Source organism: Delphinus delphis, chromosome 6 (assembly GCF_949987515.2).
Source record: "Delphinus delphis chromosome 6, mDelDel1.2, whole genome shotgun sequence".
NCBI classification, from domain to species: domain Eukaryota; kingdom Metazoa; phylum Chordata; class Mammalia; order Artiodactyla; family Delphinidae; genus Delphinus; species Delphinus delphis.
The window spans coordinates 33,117,752-33,145,672 of NC_082688.1; the positions used below are offsets into that span (position 1 = coordinate 33,117,752).

Genomic DNA, 27,921 nt, shown 5'->3' on the forward strand with positions numbered 1-27,921 from the left:
GCATTTAGAATGGGGCTGGTACCTGGTATGCCTGTATAAGTGTCAGCCCTTACTGTTGACAGTCGTAGCAGTAGTATTTGTACTCCTTTCTTATGCATCCACTGTCCACATCTTTGGAGCATCTGCTCTGTGCCTGGCACTTCCAGCAGTGAGGATCCAGCAGTGAACCAAGGCTTTGGTGACCGTTCTCAGGGTGTCACTGCAGACACAGCCATCTCACACTGGTGTGGTAGGGTCTGCTGTGGAGAGGGGAGGATGCTGTGGGGCACGGCTGGGTTTCTGCCGAGGCTTGAGGGCGTCAGTGACATCTAGACAGGGCTCTGAAGGATGAAGTGCCAGATGAAAGGGGCAAGGGTGGGGCGAGGGGGAGACTGTCCCAGGGTGAGGGGACGGCACGTGCAGAGCGCCGGAGATGAGAGTGTGGTGTAGGAAAGGAACTAAAGGGAGGTTGGTGGGCAGGACAGAGCCAGGGCCTCACCTCCCTGCTCTGGCACCTTTCCTCCATTAGTGCAGCCCCAGAGCAGTCACCACGTTGGTAGCAAACTGGGGGATTTGCAATGCGTGGAAAACCCCACATGGCTCTGGGAGGGGAGGTCTTCCAGTGTCTTCAGAATCTTCCCCCTCCACCTCCTGAGTCCCTCCTCCGGGGCTGATTAATGGAGTGAGCCCCCAGAGTGTGGGTACCTAGTCATGAGCATGAACTGGCTCCTTTACCAGATGGCTCTCCAGGTGCCCCTGCAGTGGGGCAGTATAGCCCATTTCCTCCTCTGAGAGGACCCCAAGTCCAGGCACAACCGCACTCTTCATCTTATTTTCTAGATGTCTTAAGCTTTTTCCCTGAGAAAAGTTAGATCGTCTGAAGGCCTCACCCTTGGACCTTTGCCCAGAAGTGCCTCCAGAGATTGATGTCTTAATGGATGTATGAGAAATAGTCTTTATTGTCTGCCCAACCACTGTTGGTTATACAACTCTTTTTGTTATTCAAAGTCCCTTACTCAGTTGGACCTGTATAATTAGTTTCTTTACAATATAACTCCAGAAAAAATTTCTCTCTATACATTAGCATATTTTCTATTATGTTCAAAATTACTTGTGTAATAGGATTTATGTAATTAAGTTCCTTTTAGAATTCAGCTCTACGGAAAAAATGTCTCTACTGATACTTCAATACATTTTATTTCATCAGATACTTCGATACATTTTATTTCATCAGATAGTAAGAATTCTATAATTAGCATATTTCACTTTTTGCCTTTGCTGCTAGGAGACTCAGCTACTCATTAAGGTAAATCTGCTACTCTAGAATTTTGATATAGTTTTCCTCTTCTCTGTTGTCTAAAATTTTCTGTTTCTATTTTGATGGTCTTATTAGATGTGTTATATATTGTTAGCTTCCTTTAATTGGTGTTGGAAATAGGTAGGCATCTAAGTTATAAATTATATTAACTACTACCTCACTTGGATGCACCTATCATTTAATCTATATACAAGTGTGTTCTGATGAAAGGAAATTGTGTCTAAAGATGCATTCAGGAAACAGAAGACTGGGGAAACGATTCAGTTTAATGATCACCTGATATTCTTAACATAAGAATATACTGTAATCCTGGGGAGCTATTTAAAAATTCAGATTACTGGGTCCCACACAGCATAACTGAATGAAACTCTTAGGGTAGGGTTAGGGGAATCTGTTTTTCTCCCCAGAGAGTGTTGCAGCCAGCCCAGCCCAAGTTCTTGGAAACCACTGCCCTAAACCAAAGGACACAGGAGTGGGCTTTCTGTCAAAGGCTCCAGCAGCAAAATGGAGACATGAAGTGCTTTTCAAAGACTGCGTTAGGAAGAATTAGAAATTAGTATTCAACATATGAGCCTCCTAAATCTGGGTTTTGTACTTTGCTTAAAACAAGTACCACTGCGATGGCGGGATATTTGTAAGGCATGGCTTCTCACATGAAGTGTGCCTTAGGAGACCCAGAATTGGGGGGAATGGGATCAGAGTATGCTTCAACACTTCCCAGATCTCAGGAAGCCCAAAGGCCCACTGGGAATATCAGCTTTCTGTTCCCACCCGAAAGCACAGTGGTTTAAAACAGAAGGCATTTCTTTTGCTTGCAGATCTGTGGCTGGGCAGTTTAGTCTTGACTTAGTTAAGCAGTTCTTCTGGTCTGAGGGGATCACTTAGATGTTTGGCTTTTGGCTGGGGTGACCAAAAAAACAGGGCCATGTATGCCCACAGCAAGCTTGGGTATGTTCTAATGGCACTAGTCAAAGGCATAAGTTGAAAACCAATCAAGTAACTAAGTCATCACACCCTCTGTGCAGGAGACCACACAGAGTTACATAGCAAAGGGTATTGATCCAGGGAGGGGTGGAGATGATGCCATTACATGATCAATCTGCCACACTGCGCATGAGAGGAATGGTTCAAATATTTCAGAGCATCCCAAAGTTTATATTTATCTGCTCCCTCCCGAATAATGCTGCACACAAGGCCTAGAGTATTGTGTTTCTTTGCTCTTGGCTGGGATAGATCTGTTTCTTAGGGATATACCAATTACCTTCTGCTTAACCAGAAGCTTTATTATGGAATGTCTGTCTTTATAGAAAAAGCAGAGGAAGAATTCCTTAATAATATAGGCAGCTTATTGACAAAGTCTTTTAAAACGTAAGAAAGGGACTTCTTTTTCCACTCTGGGTTGTAGTTAGCTCGAAGGAGCATTAAAGGCCTAGCAGAAGGAAAGGTGTACCCATTTCCAGGCAGGAAAATATTTGTCCTGGTCTCTACTATTCTAAATGAGATGTCCAATTTTTAGCATAAATTATAAGACGTACAAAAAGGCAAGAAACACCACACTCCCAAGAAGTAAGGCAGTCATCAGAATCTGATGTAGATGTGAAACAGGTGTTGGAATTATGTGACAGGAAATTTAAAAGAACTACAATTAATATGTTAAAGGCTCTAGTGGAAAATTTGAACAGCATGCAAGATCCTATGAGTAACAATTTCAGCAGAGAAATGGAAACTATAAGAAAGAATCAAATTGAAATGCTAGAAATAGAAAACCTGTAACAGAGATTAGAAATGCCTCTGATGGGCTCCTCAGTAGACCTGACACAGCCAAGGAAAGAATCAGTGAACCTGAAGATAGGGCAATAGAAATTACCCAAACTGAAACACAAAGTAAAAAAGAAGGTAAAGCAAAAGAAAAAAAGCAGAGCACCCAAGAGCTGTGAGATAATATCAAATACTCTCACATACAAGTAATTGGAACCCCTGAAGAAAGAGAGAATGGTGGTGCAGAGGAATATATACGTATTTTTTAATGACCAAGAATTTCTCCCCAAATTAATGACAGATGCCAAACCATAGGTCCAAGAAGTTAAGAGAACACTAAATAGGATAAATACCCAAAAAAGAACACTTTGTCAGAGTAATTCACCATATTAACAGACTAAAGAATAAAATGCAGAAAAAGCACTTGGCAAAATTCAAACTCCATTCACGATCACAACTTTTGGCAAATTAAGAATTGAAAAGAAATTCCTGGACCTCATGTAAGATACCTGTACTTAGCATCATACTTAATGGTGAAAGACTGAGTGCTTTCCGCCTAAGATCAGGAATAAGGATGTTGTCTCTCAACTTTGTACCAAAAACTATAGCTAGTGTAATAAGGTAAGAAACAAATAAAAGGTACACAGATTGTAAAGGAAGAAAGAAAACTATCTCTATTTTTAGATGATATGATTGTCTGCTTAGAAAACTCAAAAAAATCTACACAAAAGCTCCTAGGACTAAGAAGTGAGTTCAGCAGGGTCTCAGGATACGAGGTCAATATATAAAAGTCCCAATTGTATTTTTACACACTAGCAATGAACAATTAGAATTAGAACAGTTAGACTTTTAAAATATGAAACTTAAAATATCATTTACAATACATTTGAAATGTATTATATGAAAATAAAATTATATGAAAATGTATTATGAGAATGAAATACTTAAGTATAAATCTAATAAAGTATACGCAGAGTCTATAAGTTGAAAACCACAAGACACTGATAAATCAAATAAGCTTAAATAAATAGATATCCATTTTTTTGTAATTTGATCTATAGATTCAATGTAATCCCAATTAAAATCCCAGCTAGCTCTTTTTGTAGAGATCTAGAAAGTGATTCTTAAATTTATATTTAGATGCAAATAAACTATAATAGGCAAAAGAATTATGAAAAAGAGAATCATAATACCTAGTTTCAAGACTTACTATAAAACTACAGTACAGTATTAGGGAAGGACAGACACACAGGTCAATGGAACAGAATAGAGAGGCCAAAGAATAATCAACTGAATTTTTTTTTTTTTACAAAGGTGCAAAGGCAATTCAACAAAGAAAGGGTAGTCTTTTCAACAAATAGTGCTGGAACAATTAAATATGCAGGAAAATGAACCTTCACATATTTCTCACAGCTGATTCAGAGATTAACTCAAAATGGATCATAGACTGAAATACAAAATGAAAAACTATAAAATTTCTAGGGGAAAGTCTGTGTGACTTTGGATTTGGCAAGTAAGTTTAAGATATGGTACCAAAAGCATGATCCATAAAAGAAAAAAATGTTAAATTCGACTTTATGAAAATTCATATCTTTTGTCTGTAAGAGACAGCATTAAGAGAATGAAAAGACAAGCCACAGACTAGACAATATATTTGCGAATCATGTATCTGATAAAGGTCTTGTATCCAGAATAAAGAACTCTCAAAACTCAACAATGAGAAAACAACCAATAAATTTAAAAATGGGCAAAGTATCTGAAAAGTATCATGAAAGAAAATATGCAGATGGCACGTAAACATATGAAAAGATGTTCAACATCATTATTTAGGGAATGCTACTTAAAACCACAATGAGACAGCACTCTACACCTATTATTAGACTGCCTAAAATTAAAAAAAAATTAAGTTACAAGTGCTGTGAGAATGTGGAGCTACTGGAATTCCCATTCATTGCTGGTGGGAATGCAAAAATGATACAACCGCCTTGAAAAAGTTTGTCAGTTTCTTATAAAACTAAACATACATATAGCATGTGACCTGGCTCTCTCACTCCTAGATATTTACCCAAATGAATTTTTTTAAACTTCTGTTTATACAAAAATCAGTTTGTGAATGTTTACAGCAGTTTTTTCATAAGTACCCCAAACTAGAAACATCTCATAACAGGTGAACAGGTAAACTAACTGTGGTAATATCCATGCAATGGAATACTACTCAGCAATGTAAAAGAACACACTACTGACACACGCAGTAACTTAAATGAATCTTAGAGGCATCATGCTGCATCAGACAAAAAAGTGTACATATCGTTTGATTCCATTTATATGACAGTATACAAAAGGCAAAACTATAAGGATGGAAAACAGATCAGTTATTTCCATGGGTTGGGATGGGGGGAGGGGTTGACTAGAAAGAAACAGCACAAGGGAATATGGGGGATGATGGAACTGTTCCATATGGCACTCTGTTGGTGGAATACACAACTCTACGTATTTATTAATACCTGTAGAATTGTACACAACAGTTATTTTTACTGTATGCAAATTTTAAAAAAATCAACCAGGACCTAAGGATGTACGCAGACTATGACAACAGATGTAGTTGTATTACAAGTGAATGACATAACTGCACTTTAGGAGGTGGGAGAAAACATGTAAATGGATATTGTGAGAGTAAAGTAAAGACAAAAAGAACTGTACAAAAGCATTGTACTCTAGTTGATTTTTTTTTTAATTGGGGTATAGTTGTTTTACAATGTTGTTAGTTTCTACTGTACAGCAAAGTGAAGTAGAGTTCCCTGTGCTATACAGCAGGTTCTCATTAGTTATCTATTTTATACATAGTAGTGTATATATGTTAATTCCAATCTCCCAATTCATCTGAGGTTTTTTTTTTCTTGCAGGCATTATGGTGTAGCAGTTGTGAAGCTACTTTACATATATATACCTTTTGTGTACATATACACTTTATATATATACTAGGGTTGAACAAATAAGTAAATATATTATAGATAATGAGCCCAGTTTTTAACTGTCAGAGATTGAGTCAAAGGGGAAATGCTAGAACTAATCCTGTGAGTATTGGATTGGAGTCAGAGGTGTCAGTATGAATCAGTATGAATGTATGCATAAATATACATATATACACAGATTGATAGACATAGGAATATACTTATTGTAGAGTTATGTGTGTATGCATGGGTTAGTAGACTTCATATATTTCCTTGCTCTGTTCACTGAGAGGACCTAGAAGCAGTGATATCCCAGTAGCCATGAGCAACCTACTATCCAGATTTTGGTTTCTAAATAGCACCCTCCAATACAAGGGACCAGGGCATAACAGTAGTATTGGATTATAACCCAGAGAATAAATATCCACAAGCCCATGCTGATACGAATAAATAACTGAAGAAATAAATCGGGGGAGAAGGAACAAGTCTTCTGTACAGAAGAATTCCAAGTAATAAATGTGGAAGGAATAAGGGAAATAGCAAAACACCATTAGAACATCACAGTAGTAATTGCTCCAGAGAAGATGCACCAAAGGATGTTAAAATTAACAGGCAAAACTTTTAAGAAAAAACAAAATATTTAGCTCAAAATGTCTTCCCAAATATTTATTGGTTATAAAGGGAAAAATAGTAACTTCACAATGGAGAAACCTGACAGACACCACCTTAACTAAGTCATCAAGGCTAGCATCAGTGATAAGGTACTGATACTTTGTATCTCCTGGTGTGATGCACTGAGAATAGCACATCATCTCAGTGGTCATCAACCTCAAAATCCATAAGTAAATCTAATTATGAAAAAATAAGACACACCCAAATTGAGGGACTGTCTACAAATACCTGACTAGGACTCTTCAAAAGTGTCGAGGTCATGAAAGACAAGGCAAGACCAAGGAGTTTTCACAGATTGGAGGACACTAAGGAGACCTAACAAGTCAATGCAGTATGGATCCTGGACCAGAATAAGAATCAGTGTAACAACCAGTGATATTTGAGTACCGTCTGTAGTTTAGCTGATACTGTCCCAGTGTTAATTTCTTAGTTTCCGTCATTGTAAGTCTAAGAGTACTCACAAACATAGAAAACAAATTTATGATTACCAAAGGGGGGCAGGGAGGGACAAACTAGGAGTATGGGATTAACAGATACAAACTACTATACATAAAATAGATAAGCAAAAAGGATTTACTGTATAGTCCCAGGAATTATACCCAATATCTTGTAATAACCTATAATGGAATGTAAACTGCAAAAAAACCCTACCCAATTCACTATGTTGTACACCCCAAACTAGCACAACATTGTAAATCAACTGTACTTCAATAAAATAAAGTATTTCAAAATAAGAAGGGCTTTTTGTGTGCAACACACACAAAGGAAAAATAATAAGTGTTCTGTGGTGAAAGGTTAGAAGTGACTGGTTTAAATGAAGAAACATGAAGAGCAGAATGGGCCTTCGTTTGTAATAAGCCACACTTCCATTTTAGAGCTGGTTAACTGAGAGGTTAGGGGACTCAGCCAAGGACACAATATCGCAGCTGTAGGGGCAGGACTAGGACCTGGGTTTTCTGGCTCCTTATGTGCCACTTTTTCCATCCCATTCCCTGCCTCTCTGCTCCAGGGGAGGATTTTCCTGTAACTGTTTTGATAATACTGTTTCTGCTTTGCATGTTTTCTTAAGTAGATGTCATAGTCCTGGTTAGATATCTTGTTGAGTCAAATGTCCCACGTGTTCCCTGTTGTGGGTGTCTGTTTGAATCATGTCTACCCTCCAGGTAATGGCTTATGTATTTGTCTTATTCTTTTTTATTTTTTTTGACTTTATAATCAAATTTATTAATAACCTCTGGAAATAAGAAAATATTACACAATGAAGGATAAAGGCCTTTCTAATCTACAGACATACAGAGACAGATAAAGAGGGCTTATAGCTTGGATTCTAAAATTTCAGTCACAGGTCAAGAGTAAATGCAGAAACCCCAAATCTCACCAGTCCTGGCATGAAAGTTGTTTTCCCTCCCAGTGGGCAAAGGACTCAATTGATTTGGGCTCAAAATTGTATTTGTCGGGCTTCCCTGGTGGCGCAGTGGTTGAAAGTCCGCCTGCCGATGCAGGGGACATGGGTTCGTGCCCTGGTCCGGGAAGATCCCACATGCCGCGGAGCAGCTGGGCCCGTGAGCCATGGCCGCTGAGCCTGCGCGTCCGGAGCCTGTGCTCCACACGGGAGAGGCCACAACAGTGAGAGGCCCGCATACCACACACACACAAAAATATTGTATTTGTCTTATTGTTTTCAGCAGAAACTGGAGACGAGCAAAAGGCCTCCGTCTGGAACTTCCACTACCTCCAAAAGCACCTCCCCCACGCTCACGCCTTCACCTTCTCCCAAAGCGCAGGCAGCCGAGTCCTCCGTGTCCTCCTCCTCATCCCACCGGCAGTCCAAGAGCAGCGGGGGCTCCAGCAGTGGCACCATCACTGATGAGGGTGAGTCCCCGGGGTCCTGAAAGCCCACCCTTTCCTCTTTACCATGGTAACCTAGCAGCTGCCCTTCTTTGCTATAGCCATCCTAGGTCAGGTGTTTTATCATTTTTTCAGTCAGACAAAAACACCTGTCTTTCCCCTTCCCTGATTCTACCTTGTATTTTTGTCTTCATTGAGCTTACATACCTAAAAGGTGTATAGTAGTTTTTGAATGTAGGTGATTTTCGTTTATATATACAAACAAACACCCATAGAACTGCTTCTCTGACCCCAGTTATGTACCTTTCCCTGAACCTTGTACAAATCAGAACTCTGTCAGTTGCAAGGGATGGAATCTCCACTCAAACTGATTTAAGCAAAAACAATACCAAAAACTGATAATTTGTTGGCTCATATAATGGAAATATCTAGGGTGTTCTTCAGGTGTGTCTGGATCCAGGTGCTTAGGGAATGTTTTTCTCCATGTCTCAGGTAAGCTCTCTTCAAGTAGTGGCAAGGATATATCCAGCAGCTTCATGCTTACTTCTTCCTACTAACTTAGCAACCCCAGCAGAAAGAGTGCTACTTTCTTAGTAGGTACAGCAAAATCCCAGGGGTAAAGGTCATTGTCCTGTCTTGGCTATATTTATAACAACTTGGGTTGTTTGCCCATCCTTGACTATCTCTGTGTCCCCAAGGGTGGAGTGTGTCTGCCTTTGGAGCCAGGGTTGGGGTCAGGTCTGTGTGGATTGGGAGAGGGAGAGAAGTAGCTCCTCAGAGGAAAATGGAAGTGGATGGAGGGCAAGCAAAAGCAGGAGATGTAACCAGGAGAACGTTGGAAGTTGCATGAGTGGGGATGATGAGGAAAGGAAGATGGACCGGACGGCCGGGCAGGGGTGGAGGCTGTGCAGTGAGGCCCCAGATAAAGATGTGAAGATATAAAAGATAAAGGAGAGAAGAAGCTCATCCTTTACAACTCCCCTCTGGTGGCTCCTGGGAGCAGGGATGGGGGAGGAGGGAGCAGGGCTTTGATGAGAGATGGGGCCCAGGCAGGTGCAAATCAAAGAGTATAAATCAGAGAGGGGAGGAAACTTTCATTGTGTGTGTGGTCCTCACAAGTGCATTTGCAGGCATCTTGCTGCAGCTACTGGGAGGGAGTGCAGAGCAGGTTCTGCCCAGCAAGTGATAAGTTGAAATCAACTGCACAGGCTCTGGTCTGTACTGAGTTGATGAATGTACACTGCCATTGGCATCCGCTTTATTTGGGGCTGCTTTTATTGTTTTGTGATATCTAGTGCAATCATTTATAAAAGCTTCAGAGATTCACTTAGCAACCCCATTCCTCCCTAACTGTGTTTTCTCTTTTTTATATAATGTTTTTTTCTTTTTCTTTTCTTTTTTTTTTTGGCCACACCATGTGGCTTGTGGGATCTTAGTTCCCCAACCAGGGATTGAACCCAGGCCCTTGGCAGTGAGAGCGTCGAGTCCTAACCACTGGACCACCAAGGAATTCCCCCTAGCTGTGTTTTCTGTGTGGAATCTTAATTTCCCTACCCATGAACTCTCCCGCCTCAGAGGCTTTCAGGAATCTAAACTCCTACAGTTTCAGTTTGGGATTTGTACCCCACCTTTTTCCAAAAAAAGAGTTGAGACAGTCATCAGAATGCACTGTCTATGCCCACTTTGCTCCCCTCTCATTCATTATTTAAAAAAAGGTTTGCAAAGCCTAGTTGGGATAAAAACAGGAGGACCTGACAGCAAATTCTTTTTAGATTACCTTCTCTGGCTTAGAAAGCCTAGTTTTCCCTCCTGGGGTTCCTGGGTCCCGAGGCAGCCAGACCCTTGTCCTTCAGGCATTAGATTATCACAGACCAGAGCCTGCAATCTATCCCCAAATAGCCATTCTTTATGATATTTTTGTGGGAAATCTGTAGCCTCAGTCAAGGACTGCATGCAAGCCTTTGCCCTGCTCATCCTCCCACCTGTGTCCATCTGTTCATTCCTCCTGGAGGAAGTGGTGGGGTGGTGACGACGTGGCCTTCTCAGCCTCACATTCCTACTATGAAGGTGACTGGGGTAGGCCCTGGGTGCTGTAACCTGTGCCAGTGTCAGCATAACTCATCATCAGGCTGGGGATTCAGATACATTCCACATAATAACATTAAATGATTGTAACGCAAGGTGGGATCAAACGTGTGTTATCAGCAAGGCACGAAGCACCATGGCAGTCTTCACTGAAGAGTGGCCCTCGTGCCGGGCCAGGAGGACTGAGAAGAGTGGGGGGCTGGGAGCCGGGAATGGTGGCCCAGAACCGATTGTTACATTTGTAGGAAACAGTTGAGCTGGCAATTAAACACAGCTGTTTAAAGTCAAATTACAACAACAAAAATATGTGTAAAAAAAAGACAGGGACTTCCCCAGCGGTCCAGTGGTTAAGACTCCATGCTTCCAATGCAGGGGGTGTGGATCCGATCCCTGGTTGGGGAATTAAATCCCACATACTACATTGTGCGGCCAAAAAGTTTTAAAAAATAAAAATAAAAATGCTTAAAAAAAAAGAAGACAAAAAAAAAGTCAAACTGCATGAACTTATAATTAAGCTGATTATGTTACATGTAAAGGTATGTGGCATTTAAAACAAAATATATTATTTACTGATTTTTAGTGCGTTTTACTAATACCTGTTCTCTTAAGATTCTTTATGTCTCCTTTATCTACGTGGTGGGAATACTGTGTATTGATGTGTTACTGCTGTGCATCTTTCCCAATTCCACTTCCAGGAACATGATGTTGGTAGGTTGAAATTGACCACAATGGGGCATTTATACCACGAAAATCAGCAAATACCCACTAGGGCTTGATTTAATGTTTTAAAGAGCATCTGGATGTCATCTAGACAGTGACAGAGACAGTGTTAATTATACAGGTTAAACTTTAACTATTTAACCTGTTATATTGAAAATAACATTAAAAATTGAGAAAATATTCTTCAAGATTTTGAAAACCATTATCTGATTCAGCAAAGTTGCTCACATGAAGTTCCAACGTATGTCTTCATCATTTCATTTCATCTCGCACGTTCACGTAAACGGAAGCATTAGTGAGCCTTCATGTAGGAGCTACACTCATTGGCTATGTCTTCAAGAGTAAGGCAAAAATCAATGAAGGCATTCAGTGAGACGCCTGAAATGCAGTGAAGGCATTGGCTATATGGAATTTATAATACAGAGTATTGTGTAATTTATTATTGTATGTAAATTGTGCACACACATCCTTAAATCAGTAAAATCATGTACTTATATACGTGCGTACATTCCCCCTCCCAGAAATCCAGTTGTTAAACATTTACCAGCACACAGATGTGGAGAGAGACTCGTGGAGGGAATGACAGCAGCAAAGCATGATAGGCGTCATGAGCCTATAATAGATTATGTGTGGACTGGGACTCGTTTCACCTCATACATCCTATTTCATTAGCACCTCTTCTGCAAAGCCTGTCCGGTCCCTTGGGCTGGTCAGCTGTCCTCTCTGTCCCCAGATCCCCTTATTCATGTGCTTCGCCATAAACTCATCACCAGTGGGAGAAGTGGCAGAGCAGTGTGTGTAGCAGAAGCCTGGTAGCTAAACCACTGTGTTTGAATCCCTGCTGTGCCATGGACTAGTGGTGTGACCTCACTCGAGATATGGTACCCAGCTTTCTGTGCCTTCCTCATCTGCAAATGGGGACAGTAAGAGGGTCTACCTCATGGGGTTGTTAAGAGGAGATGCATCATCCATACAGGGTGCCTGACAGTGAGCACTGTGCATCAGCTGTCATCCTCTTCATTATATCTTCCCAGCTACACTGAGTTCCTTCACAGCATGGACGTTTCCATCCTTGCATTCCAGTACGTAGTAGGCACAGTAGTAGCCACTGTTGAATGATGAATGAGTGAATAAAAGGACCTCTGACCTCCTAACCTCCAGTCCACTCTTTTGTAAGCTGCCCCCGCTGCCCCAGGACCTTTGCACTTGCTGTTCTCACTGTCTGGATGCTGCCTGGTGCTCTTTGCCTTGATATCTGCACAGCTCACTCCTTCATTTACTGCTCAAATATCTCCTTCTGAGAGGCCTTCCCTGACCGCCCTCTATAAAACAACATTCTCACATCCCCTGTCAACCTCCCCCACCCTGCTCTGTTCTTCCTCATTGCCTTGAGCCTGACAGCCTGCTTATGGTCTGCTTTGGTCCCTATTGAGCCCCCAGTGCCTAGTCTGATAAATCCTTATCGAATGTGTGAAGGAATGTTTCTTAAAGCCCCCACAGATGCTGCTTTTGTCTCCTTTATCTTCCCTGCTCTGATAACTTGATACTCAAAATTTTCTGTTTTCCCCTGGTCTGTGCCCATCTGGCTCTGCTGTCCCATTCAGACACGCCCTTCCTTCAGGAAGCCCACAGCCTCCAACGCTTGAGGCAAACCTTGACTCTGGTCTGAAGCCCACCTACCTGTTCTCTCCAGTTCTTTCTCTGTCTAGCTGAGGACTGCTGGCATTAGTGTTTACTGCAGCTGTAGCTAACAACAGTCAAGAAATCATAATTAAAAATTGTTCTGGGACAGACGGGAGGGTTTTAGTCCCAGCAGCTAGACCTCCAAGAACTTGATGGTCCCGCCATTGGAGAGTCAGCCTTTGGAGCCTGGCCATGAACTGCCCCCACATCTTCTGTCTTCATAGCCCAATCTGGGGTTTTGGCAAATGCTGAGAGCCTGCCCTAAGGGAAGATTATGGTCAACAGGTGGCTCGGGACCCACCTTCAGCTTCATCCCCAGGAACGCACCTTAGATCTGTTTTCTGTGTTGGGGTTTCTGGTAGAATTTCAAAATAAGATTACCACTGTTTTATGAAAGTTTGAAGATCACTCTTGATACATTTTACCCAATGCTAAAATATCTTATTTTACATTCTTTCCCTCTTGAAGATGAACTGACTGGAATCCTTAAGAAATTATCACTTGAGAAATATCAGCCCATTTTTGAGGAGCAAGAGGTAAGGATGTTCTTTTTTGTTTTTTTTGTTTTTTTGGGGTTTTTTTTGGTTTTTTTGCGGTACGCGGGCCTCTCACTGTTGTGGCCTCTCCCGTTGCGGAGCACAGGCTCCGGACGCACAGGCTCAGCAGCCATGGCTCACGAGCCCAGCCGCTCTGCGGCATGTGGGATCCTCCCGGACTGGGGCACGAACCCATGTCCCCTGCACAGCAGGCGGACTCTCAACCACTGCGCCACCAGGGAAGCCCAGGATGTTCTTTCTGAATGTCAATTTATATCTTACCATAAAACAGTTGTCTAAATATGTAGGTTGTCATCCTGTAAGCCTAGATTGATCTTTTTCACTTAGATAGCTGAGGAAATAGAATTCTTGTTCAGCACATTTGGTTCAGTTCATAACAGTGAAATCCTGGGGACCTTATAACTTGTTTTATTATAATAGAATTGTATAATTTTGAACTCTGCTCTCTCTAGTGAAGTTTGTTTCTGTCCTTCTAGTTGAAGGGGATTGCCTGGCACGTTCTTAGGTTTAAAGCAGGTAAAAAAGCAAATCCTGATGAACCTGTGTTCAGTATCTGGATGTAAATAGTCTGTGTTAGTCTAAGAGGTTCCTATTTGCTCTAAAGCGCTCACCACCACATTTTTAAAAATTACTGTCCTGCAGTTTGGCAGTTTCTCAAAATGTTTAGCAGAGTTACTTTATGACCCAGAAATCCCTCTCCCAGGTATATACCCAAGATAACTGAAAGCATGTGTTCACACAGAGTGTTCATAGCAGCACTATTCTTAGTAGCCAAAAAGTGGAAACGACCCAAATGCCCCTCAGTTGATGAATGAATAACTAAGACGTGTTACCTCTGTACCATGGAATGTAGCTAGGTCATGAAAAAGAAGGAAATGCTGATACACACTACAACATGGGTGAGCCTTGAAAACACTGTGCTAAGTGAAAGTAGTCACAAAAGGCCGCATATGGTATGACTCCATTTATATACAGTGTCCAGAATAGGCAAATCTATAGAGACAGACAGTAGATTAGTGGTTGCCAGGGAATGTGGGGAGGATAGAATGGGAGTGATTGCTAATGAGTATGGGTTTTCTTTTTGGGGTGATGAAAATGTTCTAAAATTAAGTGTGGTGACGGTTGCATAACTCTGCACTAAAAATCTTTGAATTGCACACTTTAAATGGGTGAATTGTATGGTAGGTGAATTACGTCTCAATAAGATGTTAAAATTTTTACTGTTGGCCAAATAAAACTCCTCAGTGGGCCCATTAGCCACCAGGGTGTAATCACTGGCTTAGAACATTCTGGTGCCCAGTTTAGCACATGACAACTGTCATAGTTATTGTAGCAATCACGAGAGTCACTCATTGTCCCCAACAAGCTTGAGATGCAGTTGAGGAGTTTGTTTTTTTTTGGGGGGGGGTAATACACAGTATATTGGCATTCAAAGTAAATACAACAGATCATGTTTAAATTTAAAAGGGTCTGCCTCCGAATAAAAGCCAAAAGCCATTATAAAAAAAGGCATTGTGGTTGTGAAGAAAATCCAGTCTCTATAAAAATAATTCAAGCTAAATTATGGCAAGAGAAATGTTCCTCACTGGGCAGATGAACTCAACCTAGTCAGTTTGATTTAAATATTATTTAACATTTTCTCTGTTATTTGAGAAGGCAGAATTATTTGGTCATTAGAATCTTATCTAATTCATAAATTCCAAAATCTGAGGAGTTTGTATTTTTGTTCAAGAAACAGTAAGGGGTGCTGTGGCTTTCTTCCTTGGTTTGCTTTTCTGCCCTATCCAGCCTGTCCTTCCTGCCTCCTTGATGTCTTAAACTTCAGTGGCGATTGTTCTCATCGTCAAAAAAATCTTTACTGTTTGCTGATGGCTGCCTGCTTTTATTTTATGCGTTCCGTGCTTTCTGAGGAGCTGGGTGTGGGGTCTCTGCCACAGGTCTGGGATGGTGGGGGAGGGGAGTATCCAGCAGGGCCAGGGGCAGGTGGTTTCCGTCAAAATCATGTCACCTCTTCCTTGATCCCGTTAGCACCTTGTGATCTGTAAAGTGTCCGAGGGATTCAGGGAGCTTATCCGTTATCAGAGGGGCCCTTTCTGCATCTCAGGGAGAGCTTGATGTTGGATAAGGGAGCAGACCCTTCCCCACTAACTCAAACCTGGTTCAAGATTTTATTTTAAATCCATGAAAGTAAAGTGACTATTAAAAGAGATCAAGACAGGGAAGAAATTTCTCCTGGAGCTGAGGCCTAGGCAGGGATGACAGAAATGTTAGAATTTCTCTGGCAAAAACCAAGGATTGAACAGCTTTGAGATGCCCTTTTTTTTCTGGTAAAAACCAATGGCCCTTCTTTCCTTTATTGCTTCTGCTTGTTTATTTTCTCACTCTGTCTTTCCACAGTCTGCATCTCTCTTGTCCTTGGGGGGGGGAAACATGGTGAGTACTGCCACATACTCATATTTTCTGTGCAGTATCGGATACTGTTAAAAGTGCAGCAACATTGGAATTAACTTTCTAGTACCAAGACTTGGATTTTTTGCCACTCGAGTCACCCAGATTACCATCTCAGAGACTTCCCTTACTTGTTTCGTTTTCAGAGTCTTTCCAGAATGCACCTCTCCTAAAAATCCCAGGCTTAGAGCTGAGGAGAGTTCGTTTTTTTTGTTTTGTTTTGTTTTTTATTTTATTTATTTTTGGTTGCATTGGGTCTTCGTTGCTGCGCGCGGGCTTTCTCTAGTTGTGACGAGTGGGGGGCTACTCTTCGTTGTGGTGCGTGGGCTTCTCATTGCGGTGGCTTTTCTTGTTGCAGAGCACGGGCTCTAGGCATGCGGGCTCAGTAGTTGTGGCGCATGGGCTTAGTTGCTCTGCGGCATGTGGGATCTTCCCGGACCAGGGATCGAACCCGTGTCCGCTGCATTGGCAGGCGAATTCTTAACCACTGCACCACCAGGGAAGTCCTGAGGGTTCGATTTTAATGATGTTTTCAAATAAACTTTCAGCATAAAGCCAGGACTTGGAAGTAGTAAATCATAATTAATTCACTGCTCATAAGCACTAATAGCTCGTTATCGTGATAGTCTGGTTGTGGTTGGGGAAAAGAGGTGTGGCGCCGAGCAGATAGCAGCGAATCCCCCTCTCTCTCCCCAGGTGGATATGGAAGCGTTCCTCACGCTCACCGATGGCGACCTGAAGGAGCTGGGGATTAAGACAGACGGGTCCAGGCAGCAGATTTTGGCAGCGATTTCTGAACTGAATGCAGGCAAGGTATTGTTCTCAATCTTTTTTTTTTTTTTTCCTGTTTCCAACAGCTGAGAGCTTCACTAGGATCCTCGGCCCCAGTGTTCCAGGGACCTTCATGGTCTGATTTCATCTCTCCCCCACACCTGGTGGACGACAGCCCCGCTCATACACCTCTCATGACCGAGGGGTCACTACCTTTGAGTATGCCTGTTCCTTTTCGAGATCTCTCTTCCCATAAGGTGGTTTCTCCTTAGATTTGGCTAAAACATTCCCTCCGGTCATCTCACCCCACCGGGCTGGGTTTTGCCCTCCGGAGCACAGTGGAAGTTGATTAAGACAGGCGGCAGGGTCAGGCTGACCTGGGTTTGAATCCCAGCTCCTCCACTTACAATGACCCTGGGCAAGTCACACCCTCCTCTGAGCCTCGCTTTCTTGTCTGTAGGGTGGGGGTGATGGGCTCGCTGCCGGGACTAAAATGCTCCGCAGAGCACCTGGCACACAGAGATCTGTCAGTCAGTGTTGTTGTTGTTGTTGGCATCCTGCATTTTTGTCTAATGTTCAACTTCTGTTTCACCAGCTTTAGAACTAAAGATTAGCAAAGCCCCCACCCACCCATCCACCCACCCAAAGGCACATATGCAAAAAACAAACAAGCAAACAGAACACAAGAGAAGTGAGGCACCACTCACTCTGCAGACAGTTGTACAGTCGCTCTTGGGCTATTCACATTCCTTTGCCTTCTGTCTTTTTCCCTAACGTGGGCTGGATTTTTTTGGTCTCTTATTCAAGCAATAACATATAAATACTTGCATACCTGTTGCTCTTTCACATTTAGCCGAACAGCTCCCCACTTGTTCGACGATAGTGACAGGTAAAATCTGGGATTTGACCATTGTAAATAGTACCAGAATGGACATCTCTGCGTTTTTGCTTTTTCTGCTGTTGTTTTGTTCTTCAGGCTGTGTTCCACAATACAAGGTTATGTTAGCGATCGTACCATTTTATGGTTCTTTCTATATATTGCCAGGTAGGCACAGAAATATTGAACAGACCTGTAGTGACCATCTCAGGTAAATATCCACGTAACAGTTTATCATTCACAGATCACTGTGCATACCTTTCCTCAGTTAATCCAGGAGGCCGGTACCCTCACACTCTCCTCGTGCAGCCCAGGAGCAGAGTCGGGGGTAGGGAGGGCGTCCTTCTCACTGGTTCCTGCAGCATCACACTGTGTGGAAGCAGCTCCTCCAGCCCTGCAGCCTCGCCGGGTTGGGGGCTGGTTTTTCTGCCATCGTGGTCGTCACTGTTTTGCCTGTGTGTAGGCTGTGAGGTCGTCCTTCAAAGTGATGTAGTCGGCATTGCTTCAGGCATTGCAGGTGTCTGCAAGCCTAAGCATTTTCCTGCAGGTCTTTGCTGTGTGTTCTTTCTCCTCTGCAAGTGGCCTGTTCCTAAACACTGCTCACCTGTCCTGGGACCCTTGCTGCCTCACTTTACAGATAGGGAAGCAGAGGCTCCGAGAGAGGCAGTGAGCCCCAACTCGGAGACCAGCACCGTTTCTGCCCTGCCCTTAGACATGAGCAGCAGAAGGTGGGCAGGTCTCGGCTGCTAGGAAGGGTTCACCTAGGGAACGGAAGCCTCAGGGTGGCTTACTGCAGGTGGATCACCTGAAGCCAGCACTAAACTCTTCAGAGCATTGATTTACTCATGAGAAATCTCCCTTTAACTGTCTGCCATGTCCCAGGCACTGTGTGGGTGTTGAGCACTGAGTATCACTCAGTGCCCAGCATTGCTCTGAGCACGTCACATCTAGTCATTCGTGTAACCCTCACGAAAGCTGCTGAGGTTGTTTCCAGTTTACAGATGAGGGAACTGAAGCACAGAGAGATCAGGGAACTTGCCTAAGATCACACAGTCAGTAAGTGGCAGAGGCAAGATTAGAACCCAGAGTTTGTGTCCTGGCCTCTCTGCTATCCTGCCTCGGTATAATCCACAGGCACGGGACAGGCAAATTGTGTTGTGAGAGCTCCTGACTTAGAGTGGGGACTGGTAAGGCAAGGGCCTGGAAGACGTCCCCGAGGAAGGGCAGGAGGGCTGCAATGTGAAGGAAGACAGGAACCACCTGGCAAAGGGGTAGAAGAAAAGTGCAGACCAGGCAGAGGGCAGCACATGTGCAAAGGCCCTGCAGTGAGAAGATGTGTGGTGCATTTAAAGAACTAAAGGAGTGGCTGGAGCATGGAGAGAAAGATGCCTCGTGTGAGGGGAGGCCAGAGGGGACAGATTAAGGCTCTCAGGGTGGTTGAGGGTGACCCAGTCAAGTGTCCAAGGGCTTCGGGGTGGGGACTAGGTGAGTGATGGTAAGGAGGCTCTGGCTCAGAAGTTAGGACCCTTCCTCCTCCTGGCCTCCAAGGGCCAGATGTGTGAGCCAAGGGGAGGAAGGAGGTGAGGAAAGCCAAGCCTAGGCCAGTCGAGAAGGACAGAAAAGATTCTAGATGTAGGGCCAGTGAGGACCTCGGAGGGCATGGAAAGACAGGAGCTAGGTGTCCCTGGAGCCTGGCCTGGGGCTTGGTAGATGGTAACCGCTAATGCTTCTGGAACCTCTCCTCTGCCCTCAGTGGTTATGGCCTCCTTGGTCCAGAATCATAAAAAGAAAACACACTGGGTTGATTTGCAAATCTTAGGAAACTGTCATCATCAGAGTGGATGATGTGACATCTCAAGCCCACTCCAAAGGAGGACATTTGTCTTAAAGTCTGTACAGGCTAGAACATTTTTTTCTTTAAGTTTTCTCTGAAATTCATTGCCCCCCTTCTCCTTGTTTCTGTAACAGCTTGTATCCCATACTAAGCGGGGCCCCATCGAGAGGAACATCCGCTGGTGGTTGTCTTAGTTCGGGCTGCATAACAAAATACCTAAACCAGGTGGCTTGTAAATGGAAATTTAACTCTCAAAGTATGGAGGCTGGAAGGCTAAGATCAGGGTGCCAGTGGTTGAGTTTGGTGAGGATCCTATTCCAAGTTGCACAATGCCACCTTCTCATGTGTCCCCATGTGACCCATAACAGAGAGAAGCCAATCTCTCTTATCTCTGAGATGGGGACCTCTGTGAGACCTCACTCTGGTGAATATTCCCTAGGGTCTGAGGTTCTCTGTTAGCCCAGTGGTTTGGACTCGGAGCTCCCACCACAGGAGCTTCCGCCTGACCCCAGGCTCGCAAACCAAGATCCCGCAAGCCACATGGAGTAGCAAAAAATAAAAGGGGCGGGTTGGTGGGAGGCCTTGGCTGTGGAGGGCGGGGCCTAAGCAAGGGCGAGGTTTGGGCGGTGGGTGGGGCCAATACTCAGGACCCACAGGGCTGGAAAAGGCCCCTGGGGACTGTGGGGGGTGGGGCTTAGGCTCAAGGAACAGAAGGGACACCGATGTGCCCCCCACCCCTGGTCTCAGAGGGCAGCGGACCTCACCTGGGAGCCCAGCAGGCTTTCTGGGCTCGAGTGGGTGGGGCAAACTCCCTCCCACCTCTCCTGCTCCTCCGGTCTGGGAGGGCCCCTCCCGCCTGCCTCTCCTGATCTCCCTGGCCTCCCTCCTATGCTCCCAAGGACCTATTGGCCTGGACGGGGCATTGGAGGGCAGGGGACCCGCCTGGGAGCTCAGCAGGCTCCCCGGCCCGCGTGGGCCAGGCGATTGCCCTCTGCTCCTCTCATGCTCTTTCCGGAGAGTCCCTCCCACCTGCCTCTCCTGATCTCCCCGGCCTCAGGGGCGCTGATCCTGTCTGGCCTCCACTTCTCCTCCCCCCTCAGTCCCCCTACATCCTACCAGTTCACTCTCGGGTTCCTCCCGTCTCCTTGGGCGTCAGAGTCCCCCACCAGCGGCCGGCAGGCACCCTAGTTGTGGGGAGACGCTAACTCTGCATCTTCCCACACTGCCATCTTGACACCATCTTTGCCTCCTCAAAATTTTTTTTTTAATGAATATTCGCCCAAAACCTGGCTCAGCCATAAAAATATCAGCAAAGCAGCGTGGACCCTCAGCCTGCAAACTATTTGACTTCCAGGTGAGCCCACCCCAGTATCCGAGTTGTGATATATACTCAAGTCAGCTTATTAGTCTGTTAGTTTCAGACAAGTGCTATATTGGAGAAGATTAAACAGAAATGATGGCCTGAGTTTCACCTTTAGTTGGTCCTAAGCCATTGCTTCTTTCCATTCCCATTTTTTTGTGATTATTCAAAGTTGTGCATATTTGTCTTACTAAATTTGCACAGTGCCAGAAAGGCGAAAAAAACTTTCAAAGGAGTCACGATCCAACTACCCAGAGGCCAGCACTGTTCGTATTTGGTAAGATTGCTCTGCAGTGTTTTGTGCTGAATGTTTTCTTTATGTGGCTGAGATAAATTTGGATCTATAATTTTATATTCACTTACTTTGTTTAACAGTAAATATATGCAGTTACCCATGTCATTAAGAACTCTTTTAATATAATAAAATAAATTTGCAAGGATGTACTAAAATTATTTTTTTTTAATCCCTACTTGTTGGATATGTAGATATTCAAACTTTCTATAAATAGTGCTACAGTGAGCAACTTCGTGTATAAGGCTTTCTAATTATCTCCTCAGAATAGACATCTAAAAAAAGTGAAATTATGGAGTCAGAGTCTAAGTCAAGGTATATGGTACTTTGTCCTGAAATACCTTCCAGCAGGAGCCAGTGAACACCCCCACCAGCTGTGGTTATAAGTTCCAGTGTCACCCTTGCCAGCATTGGGTACTACCAATTTGCTTTTTAATTTTTATTAATTTGATAGGCCGAGAAGTATGCTTTGTGTTGGTTTGTATTTCTTTAACTACTAGATAGACTGAACATTTTTTCTACTTTTAATGGCCATTTGCTTTTTCTCCTTTTGAGAATTATCAGGCAGGTCCTTTGAAACTTGGGGGTTTTTAAAGGGCAGTTATCATTATCATCTTCAATCAGGTGTGGATGCAGGGAGTGATTATGGTTTTCATCATCTGTGGCTCCCTCCTGAGGTTAGGAAGCATAGTGTGCTGGAACCCTGTCTCGCCCTGACCTCATTTCTCAGGCAATTAAGGCTAAGGTGGTGTCTAATAATGACATGGTTGTCATTCCCTCTATTTATTTTTTAGCCCTCTGCAGTTTGCACAGTGTCACCCCGTTCATTATCTCAGGTTGAGCCTCATCACAGCCCCAGCATGTGATACCATCTCCCTTTTACAGATACAGAAACTCAGCAGCATGGGGTCATGCCTGGGACAGAGTGAGTAGTGGGTTAGGGATTCGGGGTCCTCTGACTCCACCTCCCCACCTCCAATGCTCTGTCCTCTTCCCTGCTGCCTTTAGGTGTGTGTTGATGGAATCCTGATGGCACTTTCCCAGCTGTCTTGGAAGGATGACCTGGAAGGATTGTGTGAAGGGAGACTCTTCTGCCCTCCCAAGTGTCCAGGAGGCCTCGTCAGCACTAGAGGTCTCTGCTTGGGGATCTGGAAAGGGCAGTCCATGCAATAAAGGAAGAGAAAGTTTAAAGTCTAGGCTCATTCGGTGGAGTTTCTTATTTTTTTTCCACTCTTGGCAGAAAACAATCTGCCAGAGATTATTCAGTTTTAATTTGCTTTACATTTTGACCACATTTATTTCTTAGTTTAAAAAATATATGTTTAGGGCTTCCCTGGTGGCGCAGTGGTTGAGAGTCCGCCTGCGATGCAGGGGACATGGGTTCATGCCCTGGTCTGGGAGGATCCCACATGCCGCGGAGCGGCTGGGCCCGTGAGCCATGGCCGCTAAGCCTGCGTGCGCGTCCGGAGCCTGTGCTCTGCAACGGGAGGGGCCACAACAGTGAGAGGCCTGCGTACCGCAAAAAAAAAAAAAAAAAAAAAAAATATATATATATATATATATATATATGTTTAATCTACACTGCTGTTCTCTGAGGTCAGGATATGCTGGCCTCCTGCTGCCCACCCACAGCCCAATGTCAGCAGCAACCATCTGAGGTACAATTATCATCCTCGTTTTATAGATGAGGAAATTAAGGCCCAGAGAGATGAAGTGTCTTGCTCAAGGTCACCCAGCTAGTAAATGGGAGGGTTGGGATTTGAACCCAGGCTGTGTGATTCCAGTCTCTGTTCTTCACCTCTATATATCACTGCCTCTCGCCTACGTATTCAGTGAAGATGTTCTTTGGGCTTAAAAAAACATCCACATCCCCCTTCTTTTCCCATCTCAAAATATGTGTGTAAAGAGCAGCAACTAGGAGGGGGGTCTGCAAGGATGGGGTGAGAAGTGAATCACTGTGAAAACGAATCTGTCATCTTTTGGACAAGGGGGAGTAAAGGCAGTTCAAACTCTCACTCTGTATCAGAAAGTTCAGCTCCCTCTGAAGTCCCTGGAGATACGAGGGCTGGAAAGATGCACAGGGCAGGGTAGGAGACGTCCCTTCCGGGCCGAGTGACCCAGGGCAAGTCATTCTTGCTCCCTGGGTTCTGCTGCCCTTCCTCATCTGGGAAATTGGACCCCTGCATCTTGGGGGCCTCTCCAGGCCTGGCATGTTGTGTTTGTGGGTGCTGGGGGAGATTCTGACTCAGGATGTTTTTATTAAACTCAGTACTCTTTCAATTAGGTAATTTGTTTTCCCCAAGATGCCCATGGGTTTTTCAAGTATGAGTCAAACGTTAACAGCACTGTGTCAATTGAATTAATGGTTAAAAGATTTAACAAGACTTTCTGTGTCTGTTTTCAATTTCCTCCACAGGGACGCGAGAGACAAATTTTACAGGAAACCATTCACAACTTCCACTCTTCCTTCGAGAGCAGCGCCAGCAACACCAGGGCCCCTGGAAACAATCCCTGTACGTGACCTTCCTTCCTGTGGTGACCAGCGTGAGCTTGCTGAATCTCAGTACCCCCTTCACGTGGCCGGTGCTCCAGCCACCATCAGACCTTCCCCCTTCCCTGAAACACACTATGTTTTTGTCACACCGCTGTGCCTTAGTCCTTCTGCCTGGAACACCTGTCTTCCCTTCCCTTCTGTAGTAGTTGGTGATGCTTGTTGCTGTAACAAACTCCAACACTGTAGAGACTTACTCTCCCATACAATCCAGTATGGCTGCATCCGCTCGGCAGAAGCACACGGTGATTCAGGGACCCAGCTCCTTTCATCTGTGGCTCTGCCATTCCTGGGGCCTCAGAGGCTTTGTTTCTGGCTGGCAGAGGGGAAGGGGATGGTGAAGAAGGCACAGCCATTTCTTTACTGCTTTGCTCTTAACTCCTCACGTTCCATCGGCCGCTCATAGTCACGTGGCCCCACGTGTAGTCGTTGTTCAGGTAGTGGCTTCACAGCAACAGCTCTGTACTTAGATGGGGGAGCACATATTTTGGCAGAAGGTTAGCCACTCTTCCACATCTTCCCTTAGAACTTCTAACTTCTCCCTAATGGTCCAAGTCACCTATCACATGAAGCCTTTCTCAACTCCCTTACATAGAACTAACTCCTCCAGCCTCTGGGGCCCTTACTGCTCCGTGTGATAACTCTGCTCTAGCACTTCACTGCACCTGCTGCAGATAGCGTACAACAGCTGTTCAGGATGTATATGTTGAATGCGTACTTCTTTCTTGCAAAGGCAGCCTTTTATGTAGGAAAAATGGCAAGGCCCAAGGTGTGATCTTGAGGGATCCCTTTTCCTTCCTGGCCTTCAGTTTCCTTGTCTGTCGTCAGGCAAGACAATGCTCTGATATTCCACGCTGCTCACCCCATATCACAGTAGGGCTTTTCCACTTTGAGTGGGAGCAGAAGACCCTAATACATTACATTGTAGAAGGACTTGGATACTCACATTTTCTAGGCAAAGAAGTGAAGAATTTAGAATTTCTTCTAAGGCTACATTCCTCAGAAGGGAATCAGCCTGTGTAGTTTTCTACTGTGTCATATTCTATGAAAAGGACTCTGACTTTTGAGTCCAGTAGGTTTCTGAAATGTTTTCAAGTGCGTAATTCATTCGACCAGCACCGCTGGGTGCTGGGGGTGCAGAGATGAGTCAGAGCCAGTCCCCACTCTTGAGGACCTGGACAGCAAGAGAAGAAAGGAATGGTGGTCCCAGTCTCGAGGGGCAGCACGGAAGAGTGGAGAAAGCGTGTGCTCTGGACTCAGGCTCAGAGTTCTGGTTCAGCCCTGCAGCTAGCCAGCTGTGTGGCCAGGGACGGGTAAGTTGGCGCTTAGAGCCAGCGTGCGTCAAGCACTTGGTCCGTGGGACATGCGCAATGGATAGCAGCCTTTGCAGAGTTCTCATCTTTACCGTGAGCTCTGCCTGGCCGCATGCTGGTCTCCTTGGGAGATGTGGCCTCTCACCTCTCCCTCCCCCGCCATGAGTGCCCATTCACCCTCTGCTGGCTTCTAGAGGGAGTCCTGACCATGTTGCCTGGAGCCTCATCGTGTTCTCCCTCTGTCCGTTGATCCAGCGGATGCTGTTCCTCCTTCATCCTCCCATCTTCCTGCCCATAAAAGCCAGCTTCCCACATGACTGGAGAGAAGAGGTTTTGTTTTAGCCATCACTGACAGACACCTTTATAAATGTTCCTCGCATCCCAACCTTTTTTAAGGAGACACAGTCATTGAGCACCTTCTGTGTGCAGCAGCTGGAACCCAGTGTCATCTGTCCTCACCAGAAGCCTGGAGGCTGGCATGGTTTAACCTCATCCTGCACGCTGGGGAAACAGACACAGAGGACTGGAGCTGCATGCCAGTTCCCCAGCCCGGAAGGAGTAGAGCTGGCTGAGAACCGGATCTAGTGGGCTCTGAGCCCATGCTTTTGCCACCAATTCCTATAGACTCCCGGGGCTAGAGGCACCAGGCATTCTCGCTGTTTTAATGTACTCATATCTTCAGAGACTGTGGAAGAGCACTGAATCTATAGTCGGTCCTAGCACTGGGTTTTGGCTCAGCCACTTCTTAATGGGTAACATATTTCTAACATTCCTTGGACCTCAGTTTCCCTTTCAGTTACAAGGGGGTAGCGCTCCCCAAGGCGCTGAGGAGCAGATGAAGGTGAAAGCCCTTTTCACACCATGTGGAGCTCTGCAGATGGGAGAAATCTCCACGATGCTTGCCTGTTTGAAATACTCTGTTTCTCCCCTGCCCCACCCCGCCTCCCACTTGCCCTGATGTAGCCAGGGCTGCGTGGGCAAGGCCAGAAGCAGCAGCCTCCAGCCAGAGGTGGCAGCAGCTTAGGTGGCTCTGCTGGTATCGGAGCCCCGAGGAAGTGAGGGTTGTTGTTGAATCCCCACCCTCCAGTTGTGGCTGACTCTGGTGTTTGTGTCACTGGGATTCCCAGCAAGGTGGACAGAAAGAAGGGAGGCCTTCCAGCCTGATCACAGGGGCTGATCCAGGGGGCAGAGAGGAAGCAGGAAACCCCTCCAGTTTGCTCTTGCCTCAGAGCTGCCTAAGGACCGTGCCGTGCAGGCCAGTCCCGGGCTAGATAGCTGTGAACATCTACGCTGACCTTCCAAGAAAGCACCTTTTGAGGGCTTGGGACCCTTCCTGGGAAGATTCTGCAGCCCAGACTGAAGGTGTGAAGCACCATCTGTGCTTTGTTCAGGCAAGGTGATCATGTCTCATTAACCAACAGATCCTGTTCAGCATGTAAGGAGACCTGATGCTTTCCCTGACAAAGTCGATACCAAATTCTGAAGGACTGGCCAGGGACTGAATCTCCTTCCTGGGGGAGGTGGGTGGTGAGTCCCCTCTTCAACTTCTTTCCTAAGGTGGGGACCACCCAGGGCCCCTCCTCAGGGCCCTCCCTACCCAGTGGGTTGAGCCAGCCCCCATGAGTCTTAGTTCCTGTTGGAGCTGCCTCCCTAGGGCTCATAGACACAGGGCATGGCCATCCTCTTCCGGGAGACCTCGTTCCCACTGTCCAGGTGGCCGGGGTAGGGTTTGGCCTCAGCAGTGCCACTGGATCCTTTGATAAGAGACCAAGGTGCTGTTTTGTTTCAGCTCTACTGTGTTTCCATGTTCCTTACCATCCAACACTTCTTTTTGTTACTATTTTATTGTTTTTCCATACAGGGATTTGATTCTTTGAAGGACTTTTGTTTGCCAAATGTATATTAAATAATGGTGAGTTTGTGTTCTCACTTTGTTTTTGCTCATCGGAGGTATAAAATGCTGCTCAGATTTCTTCCAATGAGAATTGTTATGGAGCAAGTGCCTATGGTGTGCTGGGCGCTTCTGTTGCCTCACCTCCTTCATGATAATCTTGTGAGGCAGCCTTAAAATCCCCTTTCTACCAATTTGGTGAGTGTGGCACACAGATATCAACCTCACCAAGGTCACCTTGTAACAGGCGATGGTCGATTTGAATGCAGGCCTCACCTGTCAAGTCTCTCCATGCTGTCTTGCTGCCTTTCAGCACAGAGAGAAATGTTGAATTGGGATAAGCCTAGCCAACATAAAACAAATAAAACCTTGTTAGTCTGTATGGCTTGTTCACAATTTTTTTTTTTTTTTTTTGGTGGGGAGGTGTTTATGAAATACCATAATACTATACATATATGGCTTGGAGATTCTCTTTGTTTCTGCTGAGAGTCTTTACAAGTCTGGGGCTCCCTCATCTCCACCTCTTCTGCTCTCAGTGTCTCATGTTGGCTGTGCTCAGCCCTATAGAGCATTCAGGAAGCAGAAAGTAGCATGGGTCCCAGGCCCAAAACAGGTGGAATGAGGCCAAGGTCTGTGGGGAGCAAAGATACTGGGGAGACCATGGGAATAGGGCCAGCACTCCATGAGGAAGAACATTCCAGGGACCAGGGCTACCTAGAAGGGAGAACATCCCCCAGCTGAGCCCCAGAGGCTGGTCAAGCCCAGGGCAGCTGGAGAGGGGAACTCAGACTTTAGATGAAGATTGGACCAGGCAAGTGGTTCCCAAATGACCCAATGGTGGAGGTGATAGGAGAAAAACAAGTACAAGGCAATGAGTTTACCTGACACTAAATATACTCATTTTATGAGGCTGGCCTTGATCCTGACACAAATCCCTATTACTTTGAAGGGCGAGGGTGGTGGTAGTGGTGGTTTTAGTTTCACGGATGTGTGAAATCCAAAAGTCTGAGAAA

The 27,921-nt window shown here is 44.9% G+C and overlaps 1 protein-coding gene across 1 annotated transcript in view; it reads left to right on the forward strand.

Moving 5' to 3' along the window:
- ANKS6 (ankyrin repeat and sterile alpha motif domain containing 6) overlaps window positions 1–27,500 on the forward strand; it is a 54,046-nt gene extending 26,546 nt beyond the window's left edge. Inside the window, exons 12-16 of the mRNA XM_060013365.1 lie at window positions 8,367–8,550; window positions 13,483–13,550; window positions 16,716–16,832; window positions 23,570–23,666; window positions 25,414–27,500. Of these exons, the coding sequence (XP_059869348.1) occupies window positions 8,367–8,550; window positions 13,483–13,550; window positions 16,716–16,832; window positions 23,570–23,666; window positions 25,414–25,415 (468 nt within the window). The 3' untranslated portion in view covers window positions 25,416–27,500. The remainder of the gene's footprint in view (window positions 1–8,366; window positions 8,551–13,482; window positions 13,551–16,715; window positions 16,833–23,569; window positions 23,667–25,413) is intronic.
- The last annotated feature ends 421 nt before the right edge of the window (window positions 27,501–27,921 follow it).